Source organism: Equus caballus, chromosome X, assembly GCF_041296265.1.
Source record: "Equus caballus isolate H_3958 breed thoroughbred chromosome X, TB-T2T, whole genome shotgun sequence".
In the NCBI taxonomy this organism is placed as follows: domain Eukaryota; kingdom Metazoa; phylum Chordata; class Mammalia; order Perissodactyla; family Equidae; genus Equus; species Equus caballus.
Window position 1 is genome coordinate 96,468,486 of NC_091715.1, and position 25,275 is coordinate 96,493,760.

A 25,275-nucleotide genomic window follows, 5' to 3' on the forward strand; every position below is an offset into this window, starting at 1 on the left:
GGACATACAACTAGCATATACAACTCTGTACTGGGGCTTTGGGGAGAAAAAAAATAAAGGTAAAAATAAATAAAAATTAAAAAACACATAATGTATTCTGTCTACAACCCTTTCTGATTTTGACAAAGATACTAAGATATTTATTTAACTTAAATGTTATGCTTTATTTACCTTTCTAAAATGGAACCATTGACTCTACCAAATTTCTTCATAGAAACTAAATTAATGGACCTGATTCTGAATGAATATTTACCAATTAAAAACAATTTTTGAAAATTAAGCACTGATAAGTATGCATGCCAAAAGCTAAAGTTTTAAATCACCCATAAGATTGACATATGAGCACATTGCTATTTTTCTCTTTTTGTGTTTTCCTTTCCAGTGTTGGCCATGTGCCTTTGTTTAAGAAAAAATTAGAATATACTTATACAATTGGATATCCTGAAAAATTAGATGGGTTTTGGGGCCAGCCCGGTGGCACAGCGGTTAAGTTCACGCATTCCGCTTCGGTGGCCTGGGATTTGCGGGTTCAGATCCCAGGTGCAGACCTATGCACCACTTATCAAGCCGTGCTGTGGCAGGCTTCCCACATATAAAATAGAGAAAGATGAGCACAGATGTTAGCTCAAGGCAAATCTTCCTCAGCAAAAAGATGAGGACTGGCAGTGGATGTTAGCTGAGGGCTAATCTTCCTCAAAAAAAGAAAAAGAAAAAAAGGTGGGTTTTTGTTGTTTCGTATATGCATTCGTGTTCTTTTTTTTCCTTTGGTCTTCACAGAGTTCATAAGATATAGATCAATTTTCTTTCTTTTGGGAAGATGTACCTTTAATTTTCCCTAAGCACCTAATGTTTTTAGGATTTAGGAGTTCAGGTAATTTGTAAGAAAAAAAGGAAATGTTAATTTCTTTATTATTTGGGACATCCAGCATACTCTGAAAAGGATGCTCTTTGTGAACATAACACCATCATCTCAGGTAAAGACCTGTCTTTAAGAAAGTGAACCTCCCATTGATTCCTCTACAGCTGCAAGCCTTACTTAAGATAAATTGCCCTTGAGGTTTTTGTTGCTTTTTGTTCTTATAGTTTGTCCTTGAATTGTGTCATGTTAACCTTGTAGTACTTAAAAGTATTTGATGGATCAGCATGATAATGGGAAGTGTAAAATATTTTACTTTTGTGGGATAAAGTAACCCAGAAATTCTAAAAGAAATCATTGTGACCACTTGAACTATCTACCTCCTGCCTCCTGTGGCTGTTTTGAGCCTTGAGACTAATATTTCTTTTAAGTTGTTTATATCATTGGGAGGTAAACAGTTGTTAAGAAGCTGTAGCACAAAAGAGATTCAGAATGGACTTGATTGATTAAATGGGATGTTTCTTTTTTCTTAGTCACTAAAACAATAAGGATGAAATTACTCTGAAATTACCTAAATATCCTCCACAGCCTTTTCATAAACCTGTTTGTGAAGAATACTCATTTATTCTAAACAGAGTAATCCTTAAAGCTGAAAACCCCGAATCAGTATGAACATCAGTGGAAAAACCCATCATCTAAGGATTATAGAATTAAAACATCCAATAGAATGAGAAAACTTGATACTTTATGCTGTATTTATCCTTCATTTTTAAGCAAATCCTTGATTTCATTTTCAGCGTAGTCTAGTATGAGAGTTATATTAAAGAAAGCACTTAAATTCTCATCATAGATTTTTTTTGTCCTATACTTTAAAGATTTTTATCATTGTAACTGTAGCATCTCTTTCCTAGTGTTCCTGAAAGGGAAATACAATATGTAAGCAGACAAATAAAATTTGTCATTTTCTCACGATTGTGTGGTCAGATTCTGTTTATAAATTAGCATAAGAAGTCTTCAGTTGTTCTTTTTTGATGGCCCATGCAAGTAAAGCAGGGTAAAATATGCTTACTCTTTTACATTAATTTGCATCCATGATGGCTAGAAATAAACATAACCTCACAAAGGAAACCAGCTTCCAAGACTATATTTCTGTGATAAACTCTAAGAACAGAATGCTGATAACATAAGCACACATTAACTTGGACTATTATTATCGGTGCTTAAATGAATGCTCTTTTCTCATGAAAAGAATAGTTCATTTTACCATAATAATTTAGACAGTTTTAAAAATATAGATTAAAGTTTAATTTTTCACTTTTTGGGGTTGCCTTTCTCACTTTTAAAATATGGAGTTCATGGGGCTGGCCCTGTGGCCGAGTGGTTAAGTTCGTGCGCTCATCTGCAGGCGGCCCAGTGTTTCGTCGGTTCAAATCCTGGGCGCGGACATGGCACTGCTCATCAGACCACGCTGAGGCAGCGTCACACATGCCACAACTAGAAGGACCCACAACTAAGAATATGCAACTATGTACCGGGGGGGCTTTGGGGAGAAAAAGGAAAAAAAATAAAATCTTAAAAAAAATAAATAAATAAAAATAAAATATGGTGTTCATTTTAAAGTCCAGAACATTGTTACTAGACCTCATTAGGAACCTAGCTCAAACTTTTATTTTAAATTAGTTCTCATGAATTGAGTTCATTCATTCATTTCACTTGTTTAAGAAAAAAGTCTATATTTAGATTACTAAAAAATACTAAAAAATTTGTTATTTCATTCCAGATCAGAGATACTAAATCAGCAGATCAAAAAACAACCCTCTTGCATTTTATTGCTGAAATTTGTGAGGAAAAATACCGGGATATCCTGAAATTTCCTGAAGAACTGGAACATGTAGAAAGTGCAAGCAAAGGTAATTGATTTGTAACTGCTTTGAGACTATTTCTTGCCTAAGTATTATATTTTAAATGATAGGATTAAATAATCTATAAATATGAATCGTTTGTTTTTCTGTTTGTTTACTGATATAAGAAAAGCAGGAAGATAGTTTCTGTTGCCTTATGTTTGACAGCACAGTGCATTTTAATGACCTGCTTTTAATTTACTTTATTTTTTTAATACTGCTAGGTTATCGAAGCTTTCATATCTCTGATCAGATAGTATGTTTCTTCATCCATTTCATAAATACTGGAGTGTATATTATTGGCAAAGCAACCATAATACTAGCGGGCTTTTGGTGATATCAAAATGATTGTGAAACAGTTCTTACTGGAATATGTTTAAAATCTAGAAGGTAAGAAAAGACATAGATACAGATACTTTATAAGACAAGGATGAATATGAGAAGTGCCACATGACAGGCTAATGATGAGAGAGTAAGAACTTTTGAATGGGTAGGTAAGAGAAGGCTTCATGGAAGAGGCCAAAAGAGTGAGGATTGAGGATAGGATTTTTGTAGACATGGAAAAAGGGGCATGCTTTCCAGAGAGGACACTATATGAGCAAGGCACAGTGGCAGAATTTGTTAGGATGGGTGGAAGAGTAGTTGACTGTGAGGCTGGAGCAATAAGGTGGCCATCTCGGAAACTTCCATGTCATGCTGAGCAGTCTGGTCTTGTTGTGGTAGGCGGCAGGGCATCATTGAAGGACTAAAATGGGCAAGACTTGGCACCAGTGAGGAACTGGAGAGGGGAAACAAAAATGTCTCCACGATTTTAATTTGAGCTTTTTAGCTTTGTTGGTTAGTGAGTATTGTCAACTCTTGCAATAAGTTGAAAAGTGAAAGAAAGGAGGAAGGATCAAGGAAACATTTTTTGAAGCTGAGATTATAAATGTGGAGAAGTACATTTCCCTCTTAGATAAGTATGTCATAAATCTTATATTTGAAATTGCACTGTAATAATTCCATTTCTCTATAACTCTGAGGACTTTCAGTAAGGACTCAAAAGCATATATGTTTCCCAAGTTTATTACAAACCATATAAACCTGTTAGTGTCTTTTGAAGGGGGGAAAATGTGTCTATAAAACCCAGAATATTGTTTGTGTAATATTGTTCAGTGGTGATCTCTGCCGGTCTGGTATTGTCAATCAAATCTTCAACATATTTTTTTAATTTAATCCAATGTGCCTCATTTTGTGGTCCAAGGACCTGAATAACACTAGGAGACAGAATATGACCCCATAGTACTAGTTATTTTCTTCCTGTTTATTAAAAAACTTTATAATATAATGGAAAATTATACTCACAACAACTATAAGAGCAACTTTCTGGCAATTGCTTTTCTAAAGAACTTCTATATCTTGCCCCTTGGATTTAAAAACGCACCTTTGTGACTAGAGCATATTTACTAACATGTAACTAATGTGGACTAATAGCAACATTTAGAAAATTTGTATTATAATTTGAAACATGAAAATGTCAAAAATAAGACCAATTCTGAAATTAGATCATTTCAGTGCTAATATAACTTTTTGATCGCCCTCTACCGGAATTTTTCCTACATTTTATTTATTCAATATGTAGATTCAATTTCCGGAAGATTTTGAAAGGAAGTATATCAAGAATATGTTTAAATAAAATGATCTATCAATTTGATGATGATGATTTTTCATTCTTGCCTTGAGCATACTTTACCTGAATATATCTGATAAACATAAATATTTTAGTTGAAATAATCTGGAACAACTGTAATGAAATCTGGAATGAAGCTTATATCAGCTTTGATTTTTGAATCTAAATACCTGTTTCTCTATATCTATATCTATGTCTCCTTCTATGTGTGTATCGTATCACATCCACTTTTAGCCACCACTGCTATTGATGAAGTGGCCTATAGAGCACAGCCTTTTGAGTTAGACATTGTGAAGCTCTAATCCTAGCTCTATTACTTATTAGTTCTATAACCTTGAGCTAGTACTTTAAACTTCCAAGTTTTTGTTTCCTCATCTGTAAAATGGCAATGATAGTAACAATAGCATTAAGTGAGTTAACATATTCAAAGCATCCGTTAGAAGGTTTGGCACGTAGTAACTATGCAGCTGTTGCTATACCACTATCTTTATTATTAGTAGTAGTAATAATAATTATCAATATACTACTGTGAATAGTATAGTTGTTGCCATTGTCTTGTTGGAAGGGAATAATCTTAAGGGTACCTATGGTTCTGCCAGGCTCAGCTCGGTATTTATTATATTCAGTTCTATTTATTTGTTTCCCATGCCTGGGCTTTTGGTAAATCCTTTTGTATTTTTCTTTTGCAATATTACCAACTTCTTTGTCCCAATCCGTTTCAAGAGCAAAATCTGTCTATTGTATTTTGATTACTTTTGCTTTTGTGTATTCTTCCTGGCAGTGTAGTCAAAAGACTGTTGCCAAAAATCCTCTTCCGATCTCCCTGTTTCGGCCTCAGCAATCCCCATTCTCAAGTTATTTTGAGTAGTTCTTTCTTTTTTTTCCTTATGAAATTCAGACTCAGAGTTCTCAACTCAAAAAGTTCTTAAGCACATTCCACCTGCTTGCACCTCTCTTTCATTTCCTCCTAGTTCTCATTTCACTGCGCCCGGACATATTTTCTCTTGAGCCATTTTGATTCCTTTCTAATAATCCTGTCTCCGTGTACGATTTCATGCTGCGTCCCGTGCCTGGAAATCTCCCCTGCTCTGTCCTCTAAGACAGCTGACTATCATTTGTCAAATCACTGTTCAGAATCTCTTTCTTTCTTTCTTTTCTTTTTTTAATGTTTTGCTGCTAAAGCCTTAGGAGAAAATACTTTTGAATTTAGTCTGTAGGAAAAAAACAAAACATGGTGAAAGGTCAAGTCATTTACCTCTTATTGATAGTTAAATACTTTTCCTTGGTATTTGAGTCTAACTTGTCTTGTTTGCTTAATATACATTTCAGTCCTGTTTGAGTCACATTCTGTCACCTTCAGTACTGTGTAAGGCATGTATGTATTGACAGTCAACCAGAAAATATAAAAGTAGGTCAACGCTATATAATTCATTTTATTTCATAATGGACTATCTCCTTGTGAATGATCACCTTCAAAAACAAAAACGCAGAAGTACCTTTCTTTTTAACCTGGAGGGATAGAGATAAAATGAAACTAATTCAGTTAATGATTGAATTATATAAGTCATATTTAAAGAACAATTGTATGAATACTAATGCCTTTTTTCTCCGTTTTTGGATTATTAGAACCGAGTACTTATTTTGATAGAGTAAGGATCTTTTCTGCCTGATATAGCAAATAAATTTATTTCAGTTAAGTGCTAAAGTTACAGGCCTCAAATTAACTGACGCAGAGAAGAAAACTACCTTAAAGTGAAAGGAAAACCTAAAGAAGAAAATATGTGGGATCCATGGAAAAATTTATTGTATAATTGCATTTATTCCTTGTAAAGCTAAGCTTCTAAAATTGTGTGCGTCTTGGAAGATGCAAAGCTGTGGTATAAACGTAGCATATTTTCCTAGAGCTCTGTAACTCAAAGATATTGGGGAAAAACACATCATTTTTACATTAAAACAGATATATATTATGGAGTAGAATGCAAAATCCACATGAATTTTTAAAACAAAACAGATGACTTCAAAGAAATTTCACACTCGGAGCAGATCCCTAGGGGTGTGTGTTCAATTTTCTCTTCCATTAGGGGTACTTGGGTGGGAAAAGTTTATAAAGCATTGCCTAAAAAATTATTAAGTGGTTTGGTTTTCTTTTGGCTTCACTTCTTTATTTATCTATTTAGTTTATTGCAGGGAGCGGGGAGGCGAGCAGGCAGGGAGAGGAGGAGAGTGCCTGACATTCTCGTAAACAGAGATTCTCATAGTCCTTAGGAAGTTCGGAATCAAACAGTACAGTGTAATTTTATTACCACTGAAATTAATACAATAATATCACTCTGGGCACTTTATTCGAGGTTAAATTATAAATCTGCAGGTCCTCTCATTCATGTCTGACATACCAATGAGTCTTTAGAGGGAAAAAAAGTGGTTGCTATAGAGACTCTGATGCTTTTAAAATATTGAAAGTACTTTTGATAAAACCCAATTACCTTTTCGCCAATGATTAATTTTAAAGATTGTACATGTATATATATGATTGTGTGGAATAGATATATAGATCTCTATTGTATGAAGCATTGCTGGTTTACTAGACATATTTTATAAATCCTTTATTGTTTTATTCCCCCCGTGGCTATCACTTCAACTTTGAGTTTTGAGGATTTTTACAGTTTGATTTAAAATCTCTGGAGTTTTATAGGTTGGCTCTAGGGATTAAATCAAAAGGGTTGGTAAAGTTTAATTAAAACTATTCCATTCAACAGGGAAATACTATATTAATGTATTTGAAGGCACTATTAATCCTAAGGTTTGACATAAATCTGAAATGGGTTTCACTTCAGTTAAATTAGGGCCGTTTTACAAAATAAAAGCTCGTTAAGTTTCCCTCCCATAAATAGTGTTAATTTCTTATTCATTAAGTCAATTATTATAAATTTTGATGACCAACTCTACCTTTTGATAGCAGCCGTCTTTCCATGTCATGTTAGTAGCTGATTAGCTATTTATCCACTCTGGCTTCTTCATAGAATTAATAATGATTAAAGTTCAGATTAGAGGATATATTATAGGGAAAAATCTATGAAATAAAAAAGAAAAAGAAAAACGTAAAATAGCAGCAGTGTCAAAAAGTTGGGGGAACGAAACAAAACAAAACATTTTCCGAACCTCCAGAGCTGGCTGCTGAAAGGTACCCAAGATGGCATTTAGTCCAAGTGCATCATTTTACAGCTAAAGAAACTGAGGCCCAGAATGAGGAAAGAATTACCCACCATCACACAGCTGGGTGGGAGAGTCAATGAAGGTGGGCAGACCTTGTGTAGAGTTATTTTATAACATATATTTCAGTTCCATTTTTACTTCCTTTGTGGTCTAAAATATACAGCAGAGATTCATGCTCACATATTGGAAAACACATAGAAAGTAAACGCTGACCAAATAAAAGACTTACTGGAGTGTAAATGCTCCTGTTTCTAGGTAGTGGTCCACAGCCTCCCTTGCCCCATTTTGACAGAATTACCCGCTCCTTGCTCTGCGTCACAGCAGCATTTTAGCCTTATTAGTAATATAGCACATACCACATTAGCATTTTGTATTTAATCGTTTGCTTCTCTCTGTACCTCCTAGATTGAGTTCCTCAGTGACAGGGAACATGCCCCGTTTTCCCTACCATCTGTGTTTGCACAGCATCTCAGAGAGAAGTCACTGCTCAATAAATGTTTATTAAATGGAATCGTTGCATGTCATTTCAGTACAGCAAAAATATTTCAAAATAAGACATTGTGGGAAGTTGGCAAATAGAGAATAGCAACCTGAAAATTACTGTTTGCTATAAATACGAGAGGAGAAACAAGATAAGTTAGAATAAAGAGAACATTGGGACTCAACAGTGTTTCCTGATCCATATTTTACTTCTTTCAGGGAGAAAGTTAAAATTGGAAATAATTGAGCTAATAACGGGGAGAATTTAAACTTATGGAGGCCACCAAACCATAAAAGTTCATGGTGAACAGTAAGAATTATAAGTCTTGTAGGAAGTAATGGCAGTTAACCGTCTCAATGTGATATCTAACTAAGCTGAAACGTCTATCTTTTATTCTATGCCTGAAAAAAAATTACTTTTGTATTGTCTACTCTTAGTTTTATTGAAAAATCTTTGAGTTATGGAACAAAATCCTACTATTTTTAGAGCAGTTCACGTACAGTGACTCATAGGACCTCAGGTGTGAGAAAATATAAAACTGGAGGATTTCCTAGCAGATTTAAACTTTGGGTTTTAGTCTTTTTAGAAGCACAGGATGATAATATACCAATGTGACAAAATGTCAGTAGAACTGACCTTACTTAAATGTTAGCAGTCTGAGTGAAACCGAGTACACATCATACCAGTACATCATTTTAATAAAAAAGATTGTGTAGCCTCCCTTGGACTTTTTCATAATACTGTTTTAAATAACTTAATTTTTGCTGAATGAATTGGACTCTATCATGCAGACACTATAAATAGCTTATAGAATTTAGGGGAATATTGAGTTTTAGGGAATCAAATTCATCAATTTTCCAATTTATTATACTTCTTTCTTCCTTACTCTCACCACATCACTCCTAGTTATTTAACAAAGTGAATTTCTTTAAAATAATAGAAACAATGAGCGGTCTAAAACATGCATGAAAATTGGGCTTTCAACCTGAAATGTCAAAAAGGCTTAGGAAAGAAAGATGTTTTCTTACTGGTCAGTAATCTAGTCGTTACCAACCAGTGTTTTCAATTCATAACATGTAAACACTCTAGTTCATTTTCATTTCTAGAGGAAACTCTTTGTTGAAAACGTTAATATCTTCAGGTAGCCGTGAGAGGAAGCAGAGACCTTGGCCATTTGGATTTGAGTTAAATGTTTCAACATAAATCAAAAATTTGTTATAGACTTATATGGGTACCTTAGCTTTTGCATCCCAGAATCCTTGTCTGCTAGAGAATCCTATGCATAGCTTATCTGTCTCACACCCTTGCCCCGCCTGTCTCAGAGCCTAGGCTTCTGGGCTTTTTCCAAACTGAAATGCCATTCCCTTCTCTCAGCCCTTTTGAGCCCTATATATCTTTTTGAAGGCCCAGCTTAATCTCATCCCTCTGTAAAGGCTTCCCCAACCGTTATGGTTTATGATGGTTTCTCACTTCCCTCCTCTACCATAGTACTTAGTGGAACTTCTTAGTTTGGTACTTGATCCTGTACTCTCTTGCATCTCAATATAAGGGTTTCCGTGTTTGTGGTAGCATCCTGGCATGATGCTTTCTGAAATAATGTGTGATGTCATTAGTCTACTTTTTCAGGACAACATCTAACACCGTATTGATATAGTAAATTTAGCTCAGTGAATGTTTATTGCACATCCACGTGATCCGAGTTGCTATCTTTAACCTCACAATGAAACTTTTTGAAAACTTAAATTAACTAAAATGTATTTGCAGATATTTAATTCCAAGTTCTTACATATTTAGCAACAAGTAGAAAACCAAGTCTTCAAGGAGGGTTCTTTAAAACTGATCTATGGTGTTAGAAATCACTCTAATGGTTACTCATGGGGGGTTAGTGACTGGAAGGAATATGTGACGGCTTCTGGGGTGCTGGTCATGTTCTGTTTCTTGATCTGGATGCTGGTTACATGGGGGTGTTTAGTTTGTGAAAATTCATTCAGCTGGTCACCTATGTGCACAATGTATGTATACTTCAAAAGGCATTTTTAAAAAGCAAATCATTCAAATTTTTAAAATATGCAGTGACTTACGAAAAGTGAGAAAGGTACTACATTTTAATTCAAAAGGTCCTCATGTTTTTACTTGTGCTTAGTTATAATGATCACATGCTTTGTATAAATATCTGCTGTCAGAGTTGATCTGACGTTATTGTAAATAATTATTATTTTTCAGCAAGTTACATGTCACCTAAGGATTTTATCAAAGTGTCTTTTAGTCTAGAGTAGAAGGGTGCACTCTAGTATTAAAGAAAAGGAAGAAAGAAAAAAAACCCACCAACTACGTTATATACCATGTAAATATTCAGAATGATCTTTCCATAGTTGTTATCAGTATTATGCTGTCTTGTATGTCATTGAATTCTAACATGTCCTGAGCACATCCTGAGTGAAAATTTTCACCAAGAACCTGTCACTCCTGTCATTGTTATCATTGTGTCTTTGCTTCAATGTCAGGTAATAGGATATGTGGGAATATTGCTCAGTTTTATCTCATTGTGGATTCAAGCTCGTTAGCTGAAAAGTGAATATTCATACATCAAATGTTATAATTTGATTGACTCCTGAAGTAAAACGCAAGGACTTATTCGATGCTAAGGGGTTAAAGGATTGATGTTGAGTAGTAATGTCAAGGTTCAGAGAGGGGAGAGTAAGGCAAGAAGGAAGAATGACAGAAATGAAGAAAGAACCAGCTGTCTGCTGCCACAGCAGAGTCCTAAGAAGAGGTAGCTTATGCCCTGAGTGGAGATACCCTTGTACCACTAGGGAGAATTGGTGAAATCTGGCAGTCCACTTGGTTACCATTACTGCAGCGTGCACCACGACCAGTCCTTCTGATGGATTCATCAGTAAGGATGAGCTGGTTTACAGATATAGGGGTTGGGGATTTCGGGAAATTGTAAGAACAGTATCAGAACTACCTAAGCAATGGCCTCCATTCTCCACATTTTACACATCTTTAACATGGCTTGAATACTAGGACCAAGTCATAGGGGCCACCTTGCTGGTGTGATTTCTTGAATTTACTTGGGGTCCTTTTCTGGAGTTTGGATTCTATAGGTTGATGAGGTAAATTAGTAAATAGCAAATATAACATTTACTTGTGTCCATTTTATATGACCGAAACTCCTTCGCAGTATTTCCATGTAAAACAGAATGGAGCTGGCATTTTTATTCGAAGATGCATTGAAATCGTAAGGGAAAAACCCCTGACTCTTATTGGAAGCTAATAGCTCTGAGGCAAAGGATTCCAGTATCGTCATATCTGAAAGAAACACGTGCTAGACATATGTCCAAAGATGAGAAGCATCACATATACATTCTAGTTTCCACTTTGTTGCTACTTATTTGTTGGGTCATAGTTTGGCCATTTAACCTGTCAGTGCCTGTTTCCTCATTTGTACGATAACGTTTCTTATTTTGAAAAATAGAGATGGTCATATTTAGCCTGTTTATCCCTCCAGGTGATTATGATAATAAAATTAGATATTCACTGTGGAAATGCCTTAGGAGAAAGTTGTCATATATAAATAATGGTTTATTATTCAAGCTAGTATGAGGATGTTAATTCCGGATGATTTTGATTAGGTTTTTTTATGTTTGTTCAGTCCTGTTTTTAAAATGAAGGTCAAAATTCACTTGTTACTTTCTGAAATAATGTGTGATGTCATTAATTTTATTTTCTTTACATGTTCTTCCACTTTTTTCCATCTTGTAGTCTTTTAAAAGTAGGACTCTAAAAACATGATCACAGAGGCTCATCCTAATTTTGAATGACATCCCTGAGCTTTGACGGAAGAATCATTGCTCCACGTTCAAGAGTTGATCATATAAGTTCCAACATTCTGTTTTGTTAGGATATCTTTGTCTTTAGTATGTATAAACATGGAAGAAAAGAAAAAGCATATAGTGTTTAATTGAATATCCTGAGTAATTAATACTAAATGTTTAGGGGCAAATAAAAAAGGCATGAGTTTAAAATATTGTTATAAGAACTAATAAAAATTATAATAAAGCATTTATTTTATGTGCATTTTAAAGAAATGGATTCTGCTTGCAGTTGGAGCAGAAAACCCAAGGCTAGTGTTTATGCCAGCTGTTGCTTCTTCACGCAATTATGCATTTTTTTCTAATACCTAATAGTGATAATAATAACCACTGCCATTTATAAAGAGCTTACTAAGTGCCAGGCACTGTATTAAGCATGGTTTTACAAAACAGGAGACTGAATCTTTGAAACATGAAGTAATGTGCTCAAGCTCACACAATTAATAAGAGCTGAGGTTTGGCTGCGTGTGTATCCCCTGTTCTTTTCACTGTAGCAACACTCAGAGGAATATCAAAACATAGTTGAAAAAGATAAGAATATGAACATTTTCTTCATAAATTTAAGATAAACTGAGAAAGCAATATAAACCTTGGTAAATTCTATACTTTAATGGCAACATTATTTTAATTAGAACCACCCGATGAAATCATACAAATGCAAACACTTACTGATTTACTCTAAAACTACAGTAAACTGTTAAATATATAAAAATGGTATCGTTAGGATTTAGGGTTTCATTCAGTTGATTTTTCCTTCTTCATGTTTGCAGAGAATAGTACCATGCTGTGAGATAATGAACAAAGAATAAATATCTTCATTGCCCGACTGTCTTAAGGAATATGATTGTTGCCTAAACACACGTTTAGGTAACTCTAGTAGTATAAAGACTTGCAGTCCCTGAATTGTACATTTATATCCCTTATTTTAAAGATGTCAGTTTTCTTCAGTTACCTATTCCATGGAAGCGTGGTAGGCTTTGTATAAATTCATGCGTTTATTCGTGTATCTTTTACTATTAGTAACCACACTGTTCTTCAAAGGGAAATGAGTTATCTCAAACAGATTAATTACCTCGGTTGACATTCTAACTTAGAAATCCATCAGAAATGATTCTTAACCCTTAAATGGGCAAATGGCACAGAGACAGAACGTTCTCAGAAGAAAAACATAGCAAAAATGTTCCCCCTCATCAGTAATGGAAGAAATGCACATAAAACAATAAGATAGAAGTTTTCAGCTGTTGAATTGGTAAAGGTTAAAAACAAACTATACCGTATACTCAGTGCTGGCACAGGTGGCGTAGGTGAGATCCTTGTGCATTAATGGTCCGAGTTCAAGATGACTTCAACTTTTTGGAAAGCAAAATGTATCAAAAGCCTCAAATGAACTGCAAACCTTTAATTTGTCCTAAGATGATGATCAGAAATGGGCACCAAGATTTATGCACAAGAATTTCATTGTAACATTATTTAACAGTGAATAACTGGAAATATCCCAAATAGCTGAGAATTAAGGGAAATAGTAAAATGAATCATAGAACATACATACAATGTAATATAGGTTGAATAAAATCAAGCCTTCAATAAACTTTAATGACATGGCAAATGAAAATAATATAATAAATTTAAATAAAATTATATATAATAGGATCCAATTTTTTGTTTTTTGAGGAAGATTAGCCCTGAGCTAACTACTGCCAGGCCTCCTCTTTTTGCTGAGGAAGCCTGGCCCTGAGCTAACATCCGTGCCCATCTTCCTCTACTTTATACGTGGGGTGTCTACCACAGCATGGCTCTTGCCAAGTGGTGGTGTGTCTGCACCTGGATCCAAACTGGTGAACCCCGGGCCCTGAGAAGCGGAACGTGTGAACTTAACCACTGTGCAGCAAGGCTGGCCCCTGAGGAAGATTAGCCCTGAGCTAACATCCACCACCAATCCTCCTTCTTTTGCTGAGGAAGCCTGGCCCTGAGCTGACATCTGTGCCCATCTTCCTCTCCTTTATATGTGAGATGCCTGCCGCAGCATGGCTTGGTAAATGGTGCATAGGTCCGTGCCCGGGATCTGAACTGGTGAACCCCGGGACACCAAAGTGGAGTGTGCAAACAACCGCTATGCCACTGGGCCGGCCCCAAGATCTAAATTTTATTAATCATGGTATACTTAATAATATTTGCTGTCAGTAGTATTTTTGTATTTTCTATGTGGTTTATACAATTGAGTTGTGTTATTTGCTCCTATGTTCTATAAAGTCACCATGAACACTAAATTAGTGAATCCTGAACCAGTGTTCCAGGGGAAATACAGGGTTAGGTTCCTATGAGCCTCTGGTCACAACATTTTCGTCAACTGATCAATACAAACCTTGTTTTATGTGTGTTTCTGTTTAAAGACACCTTATTTAATATATATGATTGATTCATTAACATTGAACTCACAGCCAACAGCGCTATAACTCCTGTCTGAATGAAGCCTATGTAACACACGCATTTTCTCCCTAAGTGACATTACAGCATTCCTGTACTAGGTAGGAATACTAGACAGCACCTCAGCGCTATGCTTGGGGATCATTTTAAAAAGCAACCTCACCAAAAAAAGCACAAAAATGAGGGAAACGTGGCACTAGATAGATCACAAAAGGATAGTTGTTTACAGTATGAGAGCTGAAACAAGAAGGCAGAGTGTTTCCTTGTTCAACCTTAGCTGGAAACATGTGCCTCGGACAACTCAAACTTTTCACCACTCTGCACATGTGACTAACCGCAAAATCACTGCCAGTATTGATTGGGGTTACAGATAAATTTCAGCAAGTAGGCAAATTCGCAAATATGGAATCCATGAATAATGAGAATTGATTGTGTATTTATATTTATAATCATAATAGTTTTAAGATGTAACTCATCATACAGTTCATTCATTCATTCATTCGCTCATGCAATATTTGTCTTTCTGTGTCTGGCTTATTTCACTTAGCATAGTGCCCTCCAGGTTCATCCAGGTTCTTGCCAATGGCAGGATTTCCTTCTCTTTTAAGGCTGAATAATATTCTATTATATATTAATATTTACTACATTTTTTTTTATCCATTCATCTGTCAGCAGAGCCTTCGGGTGTTTCCATATCTTGGCTACTGTGAATGAAGCTGCAGTGAACATGGGGGTACAGAGATCCCTTCGAGATAATGAGTTCATCTCTTTGGATAAATACACAGAAGCAGAATTGCTGGATCACATGGCAGTTCTATTTTTAATTTTTTGAGGATCCTTCATACTGTTTTCCATAGTGGCTGTACCAATTTACGTTTCCACCAACAATGCACAAGGGTTCCCTTTTTCTACATCCTCGCCAACACTTGCTATCTTTTGACTTTTTGATAATAGTCATCCTAACAGGTGTGAGGTCTCATTGTTGTTTTGATTTGCATTTCCCTGACGATTAGTGAGTGATATTGAGCACCTTTTCGTATCACTGTTGGCCATCTATATGTCTTCTTTGGGAAAATTTCTCTTCAGTTTCTTTGCCCATCTTTTAATTGGGTTGTTGGTTTTTTGCTATTGAATTGTATGAATCCCTTATATGTTTTGAATGTTAACTCTTGTCAGATATATCGTTTGCAAATACTTTCTCCTATTTCATAAGTTGCCTATTTTCTTGATTGTTTCCTCTCCTGTGCAGAAGCTTTGTAGTTTGATGTGGTCCCGCTTGTTTATTTTTGCTCTTGTTGCCTGTGCTTTTGGTGTCAAATCCAAAAAATCATTGCCAAGTCCAATGTCAAGGAGCTTTTCTCCTGTGTTTTCTTCTAAGAGATTTATGGTTTCAACACCTCACCATATTTTTTATTATTAAAAAAGTCCCTTCAACACCTACTCAAAATACCTACTTATAATCAGCAGCTGTTTTAAGGGAAGACTGATGTGTATGTCTGTGTTTTGATTATATTTGCATGCACTGAAATGTAATCATTCTGAAGAGAATTCAAACAGGCAGGTCATTTCAGGAAATGGATGCAGTTTAAATGGAGGTACAGATCAAGGAGATACTAAGCAAGGGTTTTGTGGTAATGATTGGTGTAACATCTTCCAAGGCCTCATACCATTGCCATGCGGCAGTAAGCAGCACATTTCCCATGCTTTTGCATTGCTAATAGTGAAGTTAGACATCTGTTCTTCCTGAAAACAGTGAGGCAAATGCCAACCCAGCTAATTGCTGTACTTGAGAAACACTTTTTTACCAAGCTAAAGCCTAGGAAAGGGAAGTTCAAGTATGTACCTCATAAAGTCCATTTGGATTTAGATAACCAGCTAATCCAGAGCCAGCATTCTTATCTGATTTATATTGTCCTCTCTTAGCAAGGATTATATGAAAGCGATTACTGACATTTTAATTTTTCTCTCTTTGTGACTGTTTTACAAAAGCAGCAATGTAGGTTAGAGAACTCTCCACGTTGTCATATCTTTAATAAGTATACTAGTACATATGGAATTAACACTCAGAAAGAAACATATTTCTTAGCCTTGAGAGTTTGTTTTTAATGATTTACAAACACAATTTGAACTTTTTTCACTATGCAGTCAAAGCTTATAATAATATCAAGTCCTGGGGCCAGCTGGTGGTGTAGTGGTTAAGTTCATACACTCCGCTTCAGCGGCCTGGGGTTAGCCCGGTTCAGATCCCGGGCACGGACCTACACACTTCTTATCAAGCCATACTGTGGCAGGCGTCCCACATATAAAATAGAGGAAGATGGGCACGGATGTTAGCTAAGGGCCAATGTTCCTCAGCAAGAAGTGGAGGATTGGCAGCAGATGTTAGCTCAGGGCTAATCTTCCTCAAAAAAAAAAAAAAAAAAAACCCAAGTTCTCCATGATCTGGAATCTCCCTTTTTAGTAGATTGGAAACCGTAGCAGTGACACTAGAAAGAGAAGGAGAGATTTTGGGAGAACGCAGGATTTAAGTTTTAATTTAAAATTTAAATTTAAATTTTGGATGTAGGATGTGACATGAGTGGTGGATGAGGAAACCACCAATGGGGAGAAAGGTTGCAAAGCCAATAGGAATAATATTTATATGCAGGTATTGCACCTAAACAATATATGTGATACTTTGATATTACCTGAGTCGATTTTTCAAAACACGATTCCCTGAATGGATTTCACTTCCAGCATCAACAGCGTGATACCACTAACACTCCAAAGTAAAATAAAAGTTCTAGAATGAGCTGTAATTTCAGATTCAATATCATCAATTAAGTTTGGAAGGAAGTTTAAAGAAGTGTTTATTCTGCCTGATCAAATTTCAAAACAAGTGTACAGCAGGGTCAAACAATTAGCATATTTGTATTTTGTGTTCTATCTGTATTTCTAGTCTCAAAACTAATTATTGGTCTAAGATTTCTTGTCATTTAAAGTAGTTAATACATGAAAGTATGTGCTGAGCCTTACTGTGATGTTAAAGGCTTTTGAAGTTCAAATAGTTTGCAAAATATAATTTAATTTTCTATGGATATTAATCATGGCAAAATTGCCTCTCTCTAAACACAGTTTTGTACAAAGTAAATCACATTCACAATTTATTATCTATGAAAAGAAATGTATATCTGTAAACAGGCTTTTTTCTTGCTTCTCTAACAACCATAATCATTTAATCATCTTCATTCTACGCCTTCCTCTGGTCTTCCACAGTCTTAAAACAATGGGGAATGATTGTGATTAATGAAGCCACTTGCAAGATGATGTTCAGGACCATATTCACATTGAAATGTTATAATATTTAAATTATAGCAAATATCTGAGATTGGAGGAAACAAAGAGCTTTATCTCCCATAAGTAATTTCCAGATCCAGCTAGAAACAGTTCACATAAGTTGAATCAATTCTAGGCCGTTCTCCAGATTCTTGAATTCTAAGTTTGTGCCAACTGGACTTCAAGGCGTATCTACAGACAAGAGCAGCAACTCTGTCGCTTGTCAGCGTTGTTCTCTTCAACAGTGCTTACTGCCAGCTGTCCAAATGTGCAGGGTGCGTGTGGCTGTGAGTGCTCAGTGCTGTAACACCTTAATAAAAAAATAAATAGTGACTGTCACTGTTGCTTTTGCTATAGCTTTTTGACTCATATGCTTGATTCCCTCTGCTTTTTTTTTTTTGCATGAAAGATAAAAGAAATCACTCCTTTGACATTCAGGGGGAAATAACGAAGTGCTAATTAAACTGATGTGAAACAGTATTATCATCTTTAGTTTTACACTGGCAGTTTTAATGCAGAGTTGCTTTAACAGGCTTTGCAAATCAAAATTTCCTGGGCCCTTGATTATTTTTCCGAATTCACTGAACAAGTCCATTCCCAGGGAGATTCAAAATGCAAAACAAGGCCAGATAAGAAAGACATTTGTTTCATGAAAGTTTCATGAGCACTCTCACTAGCTGAAGATAAAGGGGAAAAATCTTTCACAGGGAGTCATATGAGATATTGCTGTATACAGATTTTTAGAAACAAAATACAGAAGTCTGAAAAGCCATCAGGTATGCTTTGAAAGGAATACAGAATTATATGGATTTCGAACATGTTGAGAAATGACTTAAACGTACTGAGCTGTTCACAGCCCTTGGCTTTTACTTTTTATGTGAGTTATATCTGAACAAGGATTTTATTATAGTCAGTGTTGTTCATGCTGCTATAGTTAAGGTTGTCAGCATTTCCATTACAACCCCACTATTTCAGTTGGGGTTCATAACTCAGCTTCAGAAGTCACCCTGGGCTAAAGGTTGGCATATGCATTTTCAACTTGTGGTGGTAGTGATGGTAGGAGTGTGATTAAATATGTAGTAAACATTCAAATTAACATATACTACTTTTTATGCTATGAAATATTTTAATAGGATCATATATTGTGGTTCCTTAATTATAGAAACTGTCTGACAAATGTTAGGTCTGTCAGTATAACTGATTAACAGAGTTAAGAAAACTTTTTTCAATCTGATTAGTCCTTGTAGCCAAGAAACTCTGAGCTTATCTTGGAGCCATGAGCCGAAACGCTTCCTGTTACCAATTGAGTAATGGCTTCTAAAAGCACTCCATGATATATCAACACTACAGCCAAAAAACTGGTTAATTCTGTCCAAAGATTAGTGGGTGCCATGGGGACTGTAAGGTCAAAGTGACAGTTTGGGATTTTACATATATCCATAGCCTAACAGATTTTTTTTTCCCCCCAAGATGGGCACCTGAGCTAACTTCTGTTGCCAATCTTCTTCTTTTTTTTCTTCTCCCCAAAGCCCCCCAGTGCATAGTTGTATGTTCTAGTTGTGGGTCCTTCTGGTTGTGCTATGTGGGACGACACCTCAGCATGGCCTGATGAGCGCTGCCATGTCTGCACCTGGGATCCGAACTGGCGATACCTGGACTGCGCAAGCTGGGCGCACGAGTTCAACCACTTAGCTGGGTCTGGCCCCCTATCAGATTTTTTTAAATGGAGATGTATTTCTTTTGAGTTAATCTCATTTTTCTGGCTATAAAATTTCCTGGTTATGAAAACTAAAATATTATAGAAGAATTAGTAAATACAGAATAATTAAAGACATAAAAATAACAACGAATAATGTGAATTACCCTTAATCCCTCAAACCAGAGATAACCACTGGTTACATGTTGATGTATATCCTTCAAATCTTTATAGTATACGTGATGCAGATATGTAAATTGCAAAATTGGTAGTATAAGCTGCATCACAATCTGATATTTTTCCTATTAGGAGACTACAAACTTGTCATTAAATGTTTTTTTTAATGTGTAATTTCCCTGTCTGCACAATATTCTACTGTATGGGTGTATTGACATTTATCACCCATAGTTGTAGATTTTGGAATCTGTTTAATGGTGTAATCTTACTTTAGAATTAAAATCTGGTGAAACTTTTCAGCATCTAGAGTTTTGTCAGCATCTTGATCTTGTCTGCGTTTAGCCATTTTTATGGTACTCTAGTTACTGCATCCCCAAATGTCAACAATTCGTAACTGTTGATTGTCAAAAGGTATTAAAAATAGAGAATTTAGTTTATATTGATTACCAAGAGATACTTACCAAATACTGAAATTCTATTGGTATGGTTGCTATTGATGCTTATAACATAAATGGAACAGAATTTTTAAAATTGATGTATTTGCAACCAATGGAATGATCATTTCCTTTGAATTCTTATTAACGTGAGGAGTAGACAAGGGGGAAACTTTGTGACAAATAACACTTCTCCTTTTAAGTTTGTCCTTTTTTTTGAAGGGGGAGGCATTCACCATAAGAATAGGATATTATTTATTATACAGAGTTCTGTGATCAGAAAGACCTGAGTTTACATCTCAACTCTGAGCTTTCTAGTTATATATGTGATTTTAGGCAAGGGATGTCACCTATGTGAGCTTTACTTTTCCTTAAGCTGTAGGTAATACCTACCTCACAATGTTGTTATAAACATTCAGTGGATTATTATGCAAGAATTGATTCATTTATTCAACTAATATTTATTGAACATTTATAATTCAGGCAATGTGCTTAGCAATGTGATAGTGAACTAGACAAATACAGTCCCTGCCCTCATGGAGCTTATAGTCTAGTGAGAGATACAGAGGACAAATGAACAGATGCCTAAATATACACTTATGAATTGTGATAAGTGCTGTGAAAGGCAATGACAGGTGCTCTTACTTTGGGTTGGATAGGTTGATGGATGTTCTCTGAGGATGTAACATTTAGGATTTCCAGGTAGGGGGAATAACAAGGACAGTGGACTCAAGGCAGAAGGAGTTTAACATGTTCTAGGACCTGAAAAGCAAGTGTGGCTAGGAAATAATGTAACAAGTGTAAAGTGGCATAAGATGAGGCTGGAAAGGTACACCAAGGCTAGGTCATGGTAGAACTGGTACCCAACAAAGTGCCTGGCAGAGAGGGAGCCCTCAATAAATATGCACGTTTCCTTCCTTCTGAGCTTTAGAGATGAAGTAGTCTAGGCCAAGGGTTTTTGGGTCAAGTTATATGACTTTTTTAGGTCATGTAAATATGTCCCCTCCGATTTGGATTATCATCACGTTGATCTTCGGTGAGGTCAGACTCACTTCTGGTATTTGCGTAGGTGCCCCTCGTTCTTTGCTTTAGCTGGCTCCTCTTCCCCTACCCCTCTCCTCCACACTGCCTCATCCACCCGGTCACATACACATAATCTGCCTGTCTGTGCTGCGCAACTTTTCTTGTCTTTATCATTCTGCCATATTTCCCTCTCACTGGCCCAGTCTGGGTATTTTCCTCTACCTGGATTCATCTTCTCTTCTTTTTCTGATTCTTTTGTAGCTCATGATTAGAGCTTGTGATACGAATACTGAAAATCACTGAGAGGTCAATAAAACAGCGAGAATCACATGTAAAAATTTCTCAAGATGGTGAATCTTTAAAACTAAATCTTTCTGCCAGAAAGGTTACCTACTCTCCATGGAACTAATAAATAAAACTTGCACAGACTTATGCCAGTAAAAATAGATCTAATAAAGTTACCGACAGAATTCATGCTTCAGATATCTTTGTATTAAGAAAGAGAAGGGGGAAAAATTTCACAAGATTATAACAAAAATAGCCCTGGTCTTGGGAAAGTTGAGTCGCAGACTAACAACTTACTCTGTTTCTTTAGGTGAAATAACAAAGCACATAATGAAAGAGAACGACATACAGCGCAGACAGGACATTCCTGTGCCTGTAGTACAAGAGTATATAATATGGGCATATGTTCTATGTGTGTAGATATGAATGCTTTTACTACTGGCAGTAATTAATCTGAAAGTACCAATTTCGGTTGACTTCACTTGTCTTAAATAGTTGCCTCATGAGTTTTAAGTATTATTTCTAAGTGTTATTATCAGTAAGTCATGTTTAATATCCAACCATTATGTTTAAAAAAATAAAGCGTATATATTTTATAGTCATTGTTAATGTTTAAATGCTGTTCTAGTGGATTTATTTTTTCTAATATGAGAGATCTTTTAAAAATTAGTTAATAACATTTGGCATTTCAAAGTCTCCCTGCCAAATTCTTTTTATTAAAGGTACCTGTTGTAGGAGAGGAAAAGCTCTTTTTCTCTATCCTCCTAGGCTCTTTGGCTGGGGGCCAGTAAATTAGACTGACAAAAGACAGATTAACAAGAGAAAAACAAACAGAAGTTTATTAACATGTACATACACAGAGGAGTCCTCAGCAATGAGTAACTCAAAGGGGTGGTTAGAACTTGGACTTTCGGAGCATTTTAACAAAAGAACAATAATTTTGTAGAGAAGTGACAAGACAAGGGAAAAGGACTTTGAGTCTCTAGGGGTGAACAAATTGTGGCAAGGTGAATAAATCTACATACGGGAAAATTAATGAAAGATAAGGGCTAGTTAGTAAGGTTTGTTATATAGCTTCCTCTGGTGCTGTCTAGACTTGTCTCCAGTGATTAAGCATCTTCCTGCCCTTCCTGGTAGAGGCGGGAGGGCAGAGAGTTTTCCTTGTGTCACCTTCTTTTTAATTGCCTTCAGCTCAAAATAGTCCTTATGTCAAAGTGTCATATTCTGGGGAGCCATATTCTACCACCCTTCACTGTCATGTATAATCTAGCAAACTATTATGGAAGAGGGCAAGAGGATTCATTCTTACAATGCACACAAATTCCATCATTGTTTTATTTTGATGAAATCCCCCATATCTTTAATATCATTGATCATGTTTCAATACAAGAAGGATATGGAATTTAAAGGCTGCTGCTGAGAATGGTTTGCTTGGGGCCGGCCCCATGGTCAAGTGGTTAAAGTTCCATGCACTCTGCTTCAGCGGCCCAGGTTTCCAGGTTTGGATCCCAGGTGTGGACCTACTCCACTCATCAGCCATGCTGTGGAGGCATCCCACATATAAAATAGAGGAAAATTGGCACAGATGTTAGCTTAGAGCTAATCTTCCTCAAGCAAGAAAAGAGGAAGATTGCCAATGGATATTAGCTGAGGGCAGTCTTCCTCACCAAAAAAAAAAAAAAAAGAAAGAAAAAAAAGAATGGTTTCCTGATGAGCATTTCCTCTTAAGATTGATAGCATTAAAATATGGGCATAGAATATAATTCAGTTAAATGAACACTGTGTACTGTGCATAATACTTCATGCTAGATACTGTAAGGTGACAAAAAGATGAGTGAGTTTGGTTCCCTGCCCTCTAAGATTCAATGTAGTATGGGAGGTAGCTATATATGCAAAAAAAAAAAAAAAAAAAAAAGAAAACAAGTGAGAAAGGAGACACTAACTTTTATTGATATCCTGCATTGTAATAGGCTGTCGTAGTAAATGATTTTTACAAATGTTGGCTCTTTTGAAATTTGCAACCTTCCTGTGGATTCTCCCTCTTTTCCAAAAGAATCAAACTCAGAAATGTTAAGATTCTCACCTTAAAGTCACATTGGCACAATGTGAAATCCACAGTGATTTTCTAGAACTAAGGGAAATATACAGAGTTCTATAATTATAGATTCTTGAAACTATAACATTCTGGAACCAAGTCCTAAGGCCGTTGGTTACCAGAACCACAGCACTAAACCTCAAGCCATATTGTCCTGAAATTCATATTACTCCATGTGATCCTAATTCCAGGATTTCAGTTCAGGTAGCAATTACTGTGGGCCAGAGTTGTCAGAGGAGATAACACTTAAACTTCGCCATCCATATAGGTATTGGGCAGCAGAAAGGAGAAGTAAAGGCAAGAAAAACAGTGCTGTGAAATACATAGGCAGAGGGAATAGTTTATCTGCAGTTGACTGTGACACAATTGGCTTGATTGGCACACAACTGAGTCCAGTTGGGAGATGATAGAATCTATGTTATATAGAACTTGAAAGGTTAAATTGAATTGAGACTCACACATTAAGACTAGGTGGACATTGTGTAACCCTGAGCAGGAGAGTGGTTTAATAAAAGTAGTATTCTAGGACGATTATTCCAGCCCTCATACCAAAATATCTTTAAAAGATGAACAGTTGATGGGAGTCAATTACATTTCAATCATTCTCTAAAGTTCATCATTATCAATGAAGTAAGCCTGTCTTGTTACTTCTTTCTTAATTAAGAGCAGCCAGACTTTTAGCATTATGTTACATTTTTCAATCTTGAAGAATCGTTATTCTTCAGTTCTGTAACATTGTAGTCTCTTAATCTACAATTCTTATAAGATATATTTTCAATCTTCTCGTTCTGTCCTCCCAACTTTAACCTTTCTTTCATAGTATCTATCTCTTAATATTTCTCCTTAATATCCCTTGTAATGTCCCTTCTTAAACTCTTCTTAGTATTTCTTCTTAATATCACCTTAACATTATCAATTTCCTTAGATTTATCTTTCAGTTCTCCAGTTCTTTCTTCAGCTATATCTAGGAAACTTTTCAATTTATGTGTTTAGAAGCAATATATTGTGGTAGTTAGAAGCAAAGACTTTGGAGCCAGACTTCCTAGATTCAACTTCTTTTTCTGCCACTTACTAGCTGGGTGATGTTGGGCTAGTTTCTTATCCTCTTTGTGCCACAGTTTCCATTTTTGATACGCTTGGTTTTGTTTTTTTTCTAAGCCATCTTTTCTTTTTCACCCCCTTGCTTTATGGTGCTCATTCCTTTTTTCATTTTTTTGAATCATTTGAACTTATATATATTTTTAATTTCCTTCTGATTGTTCTGATCTCTGTAGTTCCTAAGGTATGAATTTCACCCGTTGTTATTTCTGCTGACTATCTCATAGTGGTTTGTTTGTTAATAGGATTTGTAATTTACTTGGAAGCTCACTTTCAGCAGAAATTGGTTTTTTTTTTTTGGAAGTTCCAGATGCTCTGAGTTGTGGAGGTATCATGTGGAATGGTTTCTGTTTTTCTGCCTCTGCTAAGTTTTACCAGTTTTTATATTAATTTTCAGTACAGAGTTCCCACATAGGTTGGTAAAACATGCTGTCCCACATTTCTACCCACAGCTTGACATCGTTAGCCTATTTCCCTGTCACACCCCTCAGCAAGTGGCTGAAGTTTTCTAGACCTATTTTTTCAGATGGGACCACCTTTTCAGGCTCCTAGCCTTACTCAGGGAGCTCAGTTCTGGTTCTTCACGTACAAGAAGCTTGTGGCATAAATTATTTTCCTCACACAGATATTAATACTCTAGCCTTTATGCTTGTTTTAGTTCCATATTCCTCTTGGCCTAGCTCTTAGCTTCCTATCAGAGCTTTGGCTTTGAATTTCTTTCTTGTGTCTGACC

At 35.9% G+C, this 25,275-nt stretch overlaps 1 protein-coding gene across 7 annotated transcripts in view; it reads left to right on the forward strand.

The window, feature by feature from the left end:
- DIAPH2 (diaphanous related formin 2) overlaps window positions 1-25,275 on the forward strand; it is an 814,964-nt gene that overhangs the window by 429,253 nt on the left and 360,436 nt on the right. For all 7 annotated transcript variants that reach the window (XM_023634106.2, XM_023634104.2, XM_001914669.6 and 4 more), the window contains one exon: window positions 2,637-2,766. In XM_023634106.2, coding sequence (XP_023489874.1) covers window positions 2,637-2,766 — 130 coding nt within the window. The remainder of the gene's footprint in view (window positions 1-2,636; window positions 2,767-25,275) is intronic.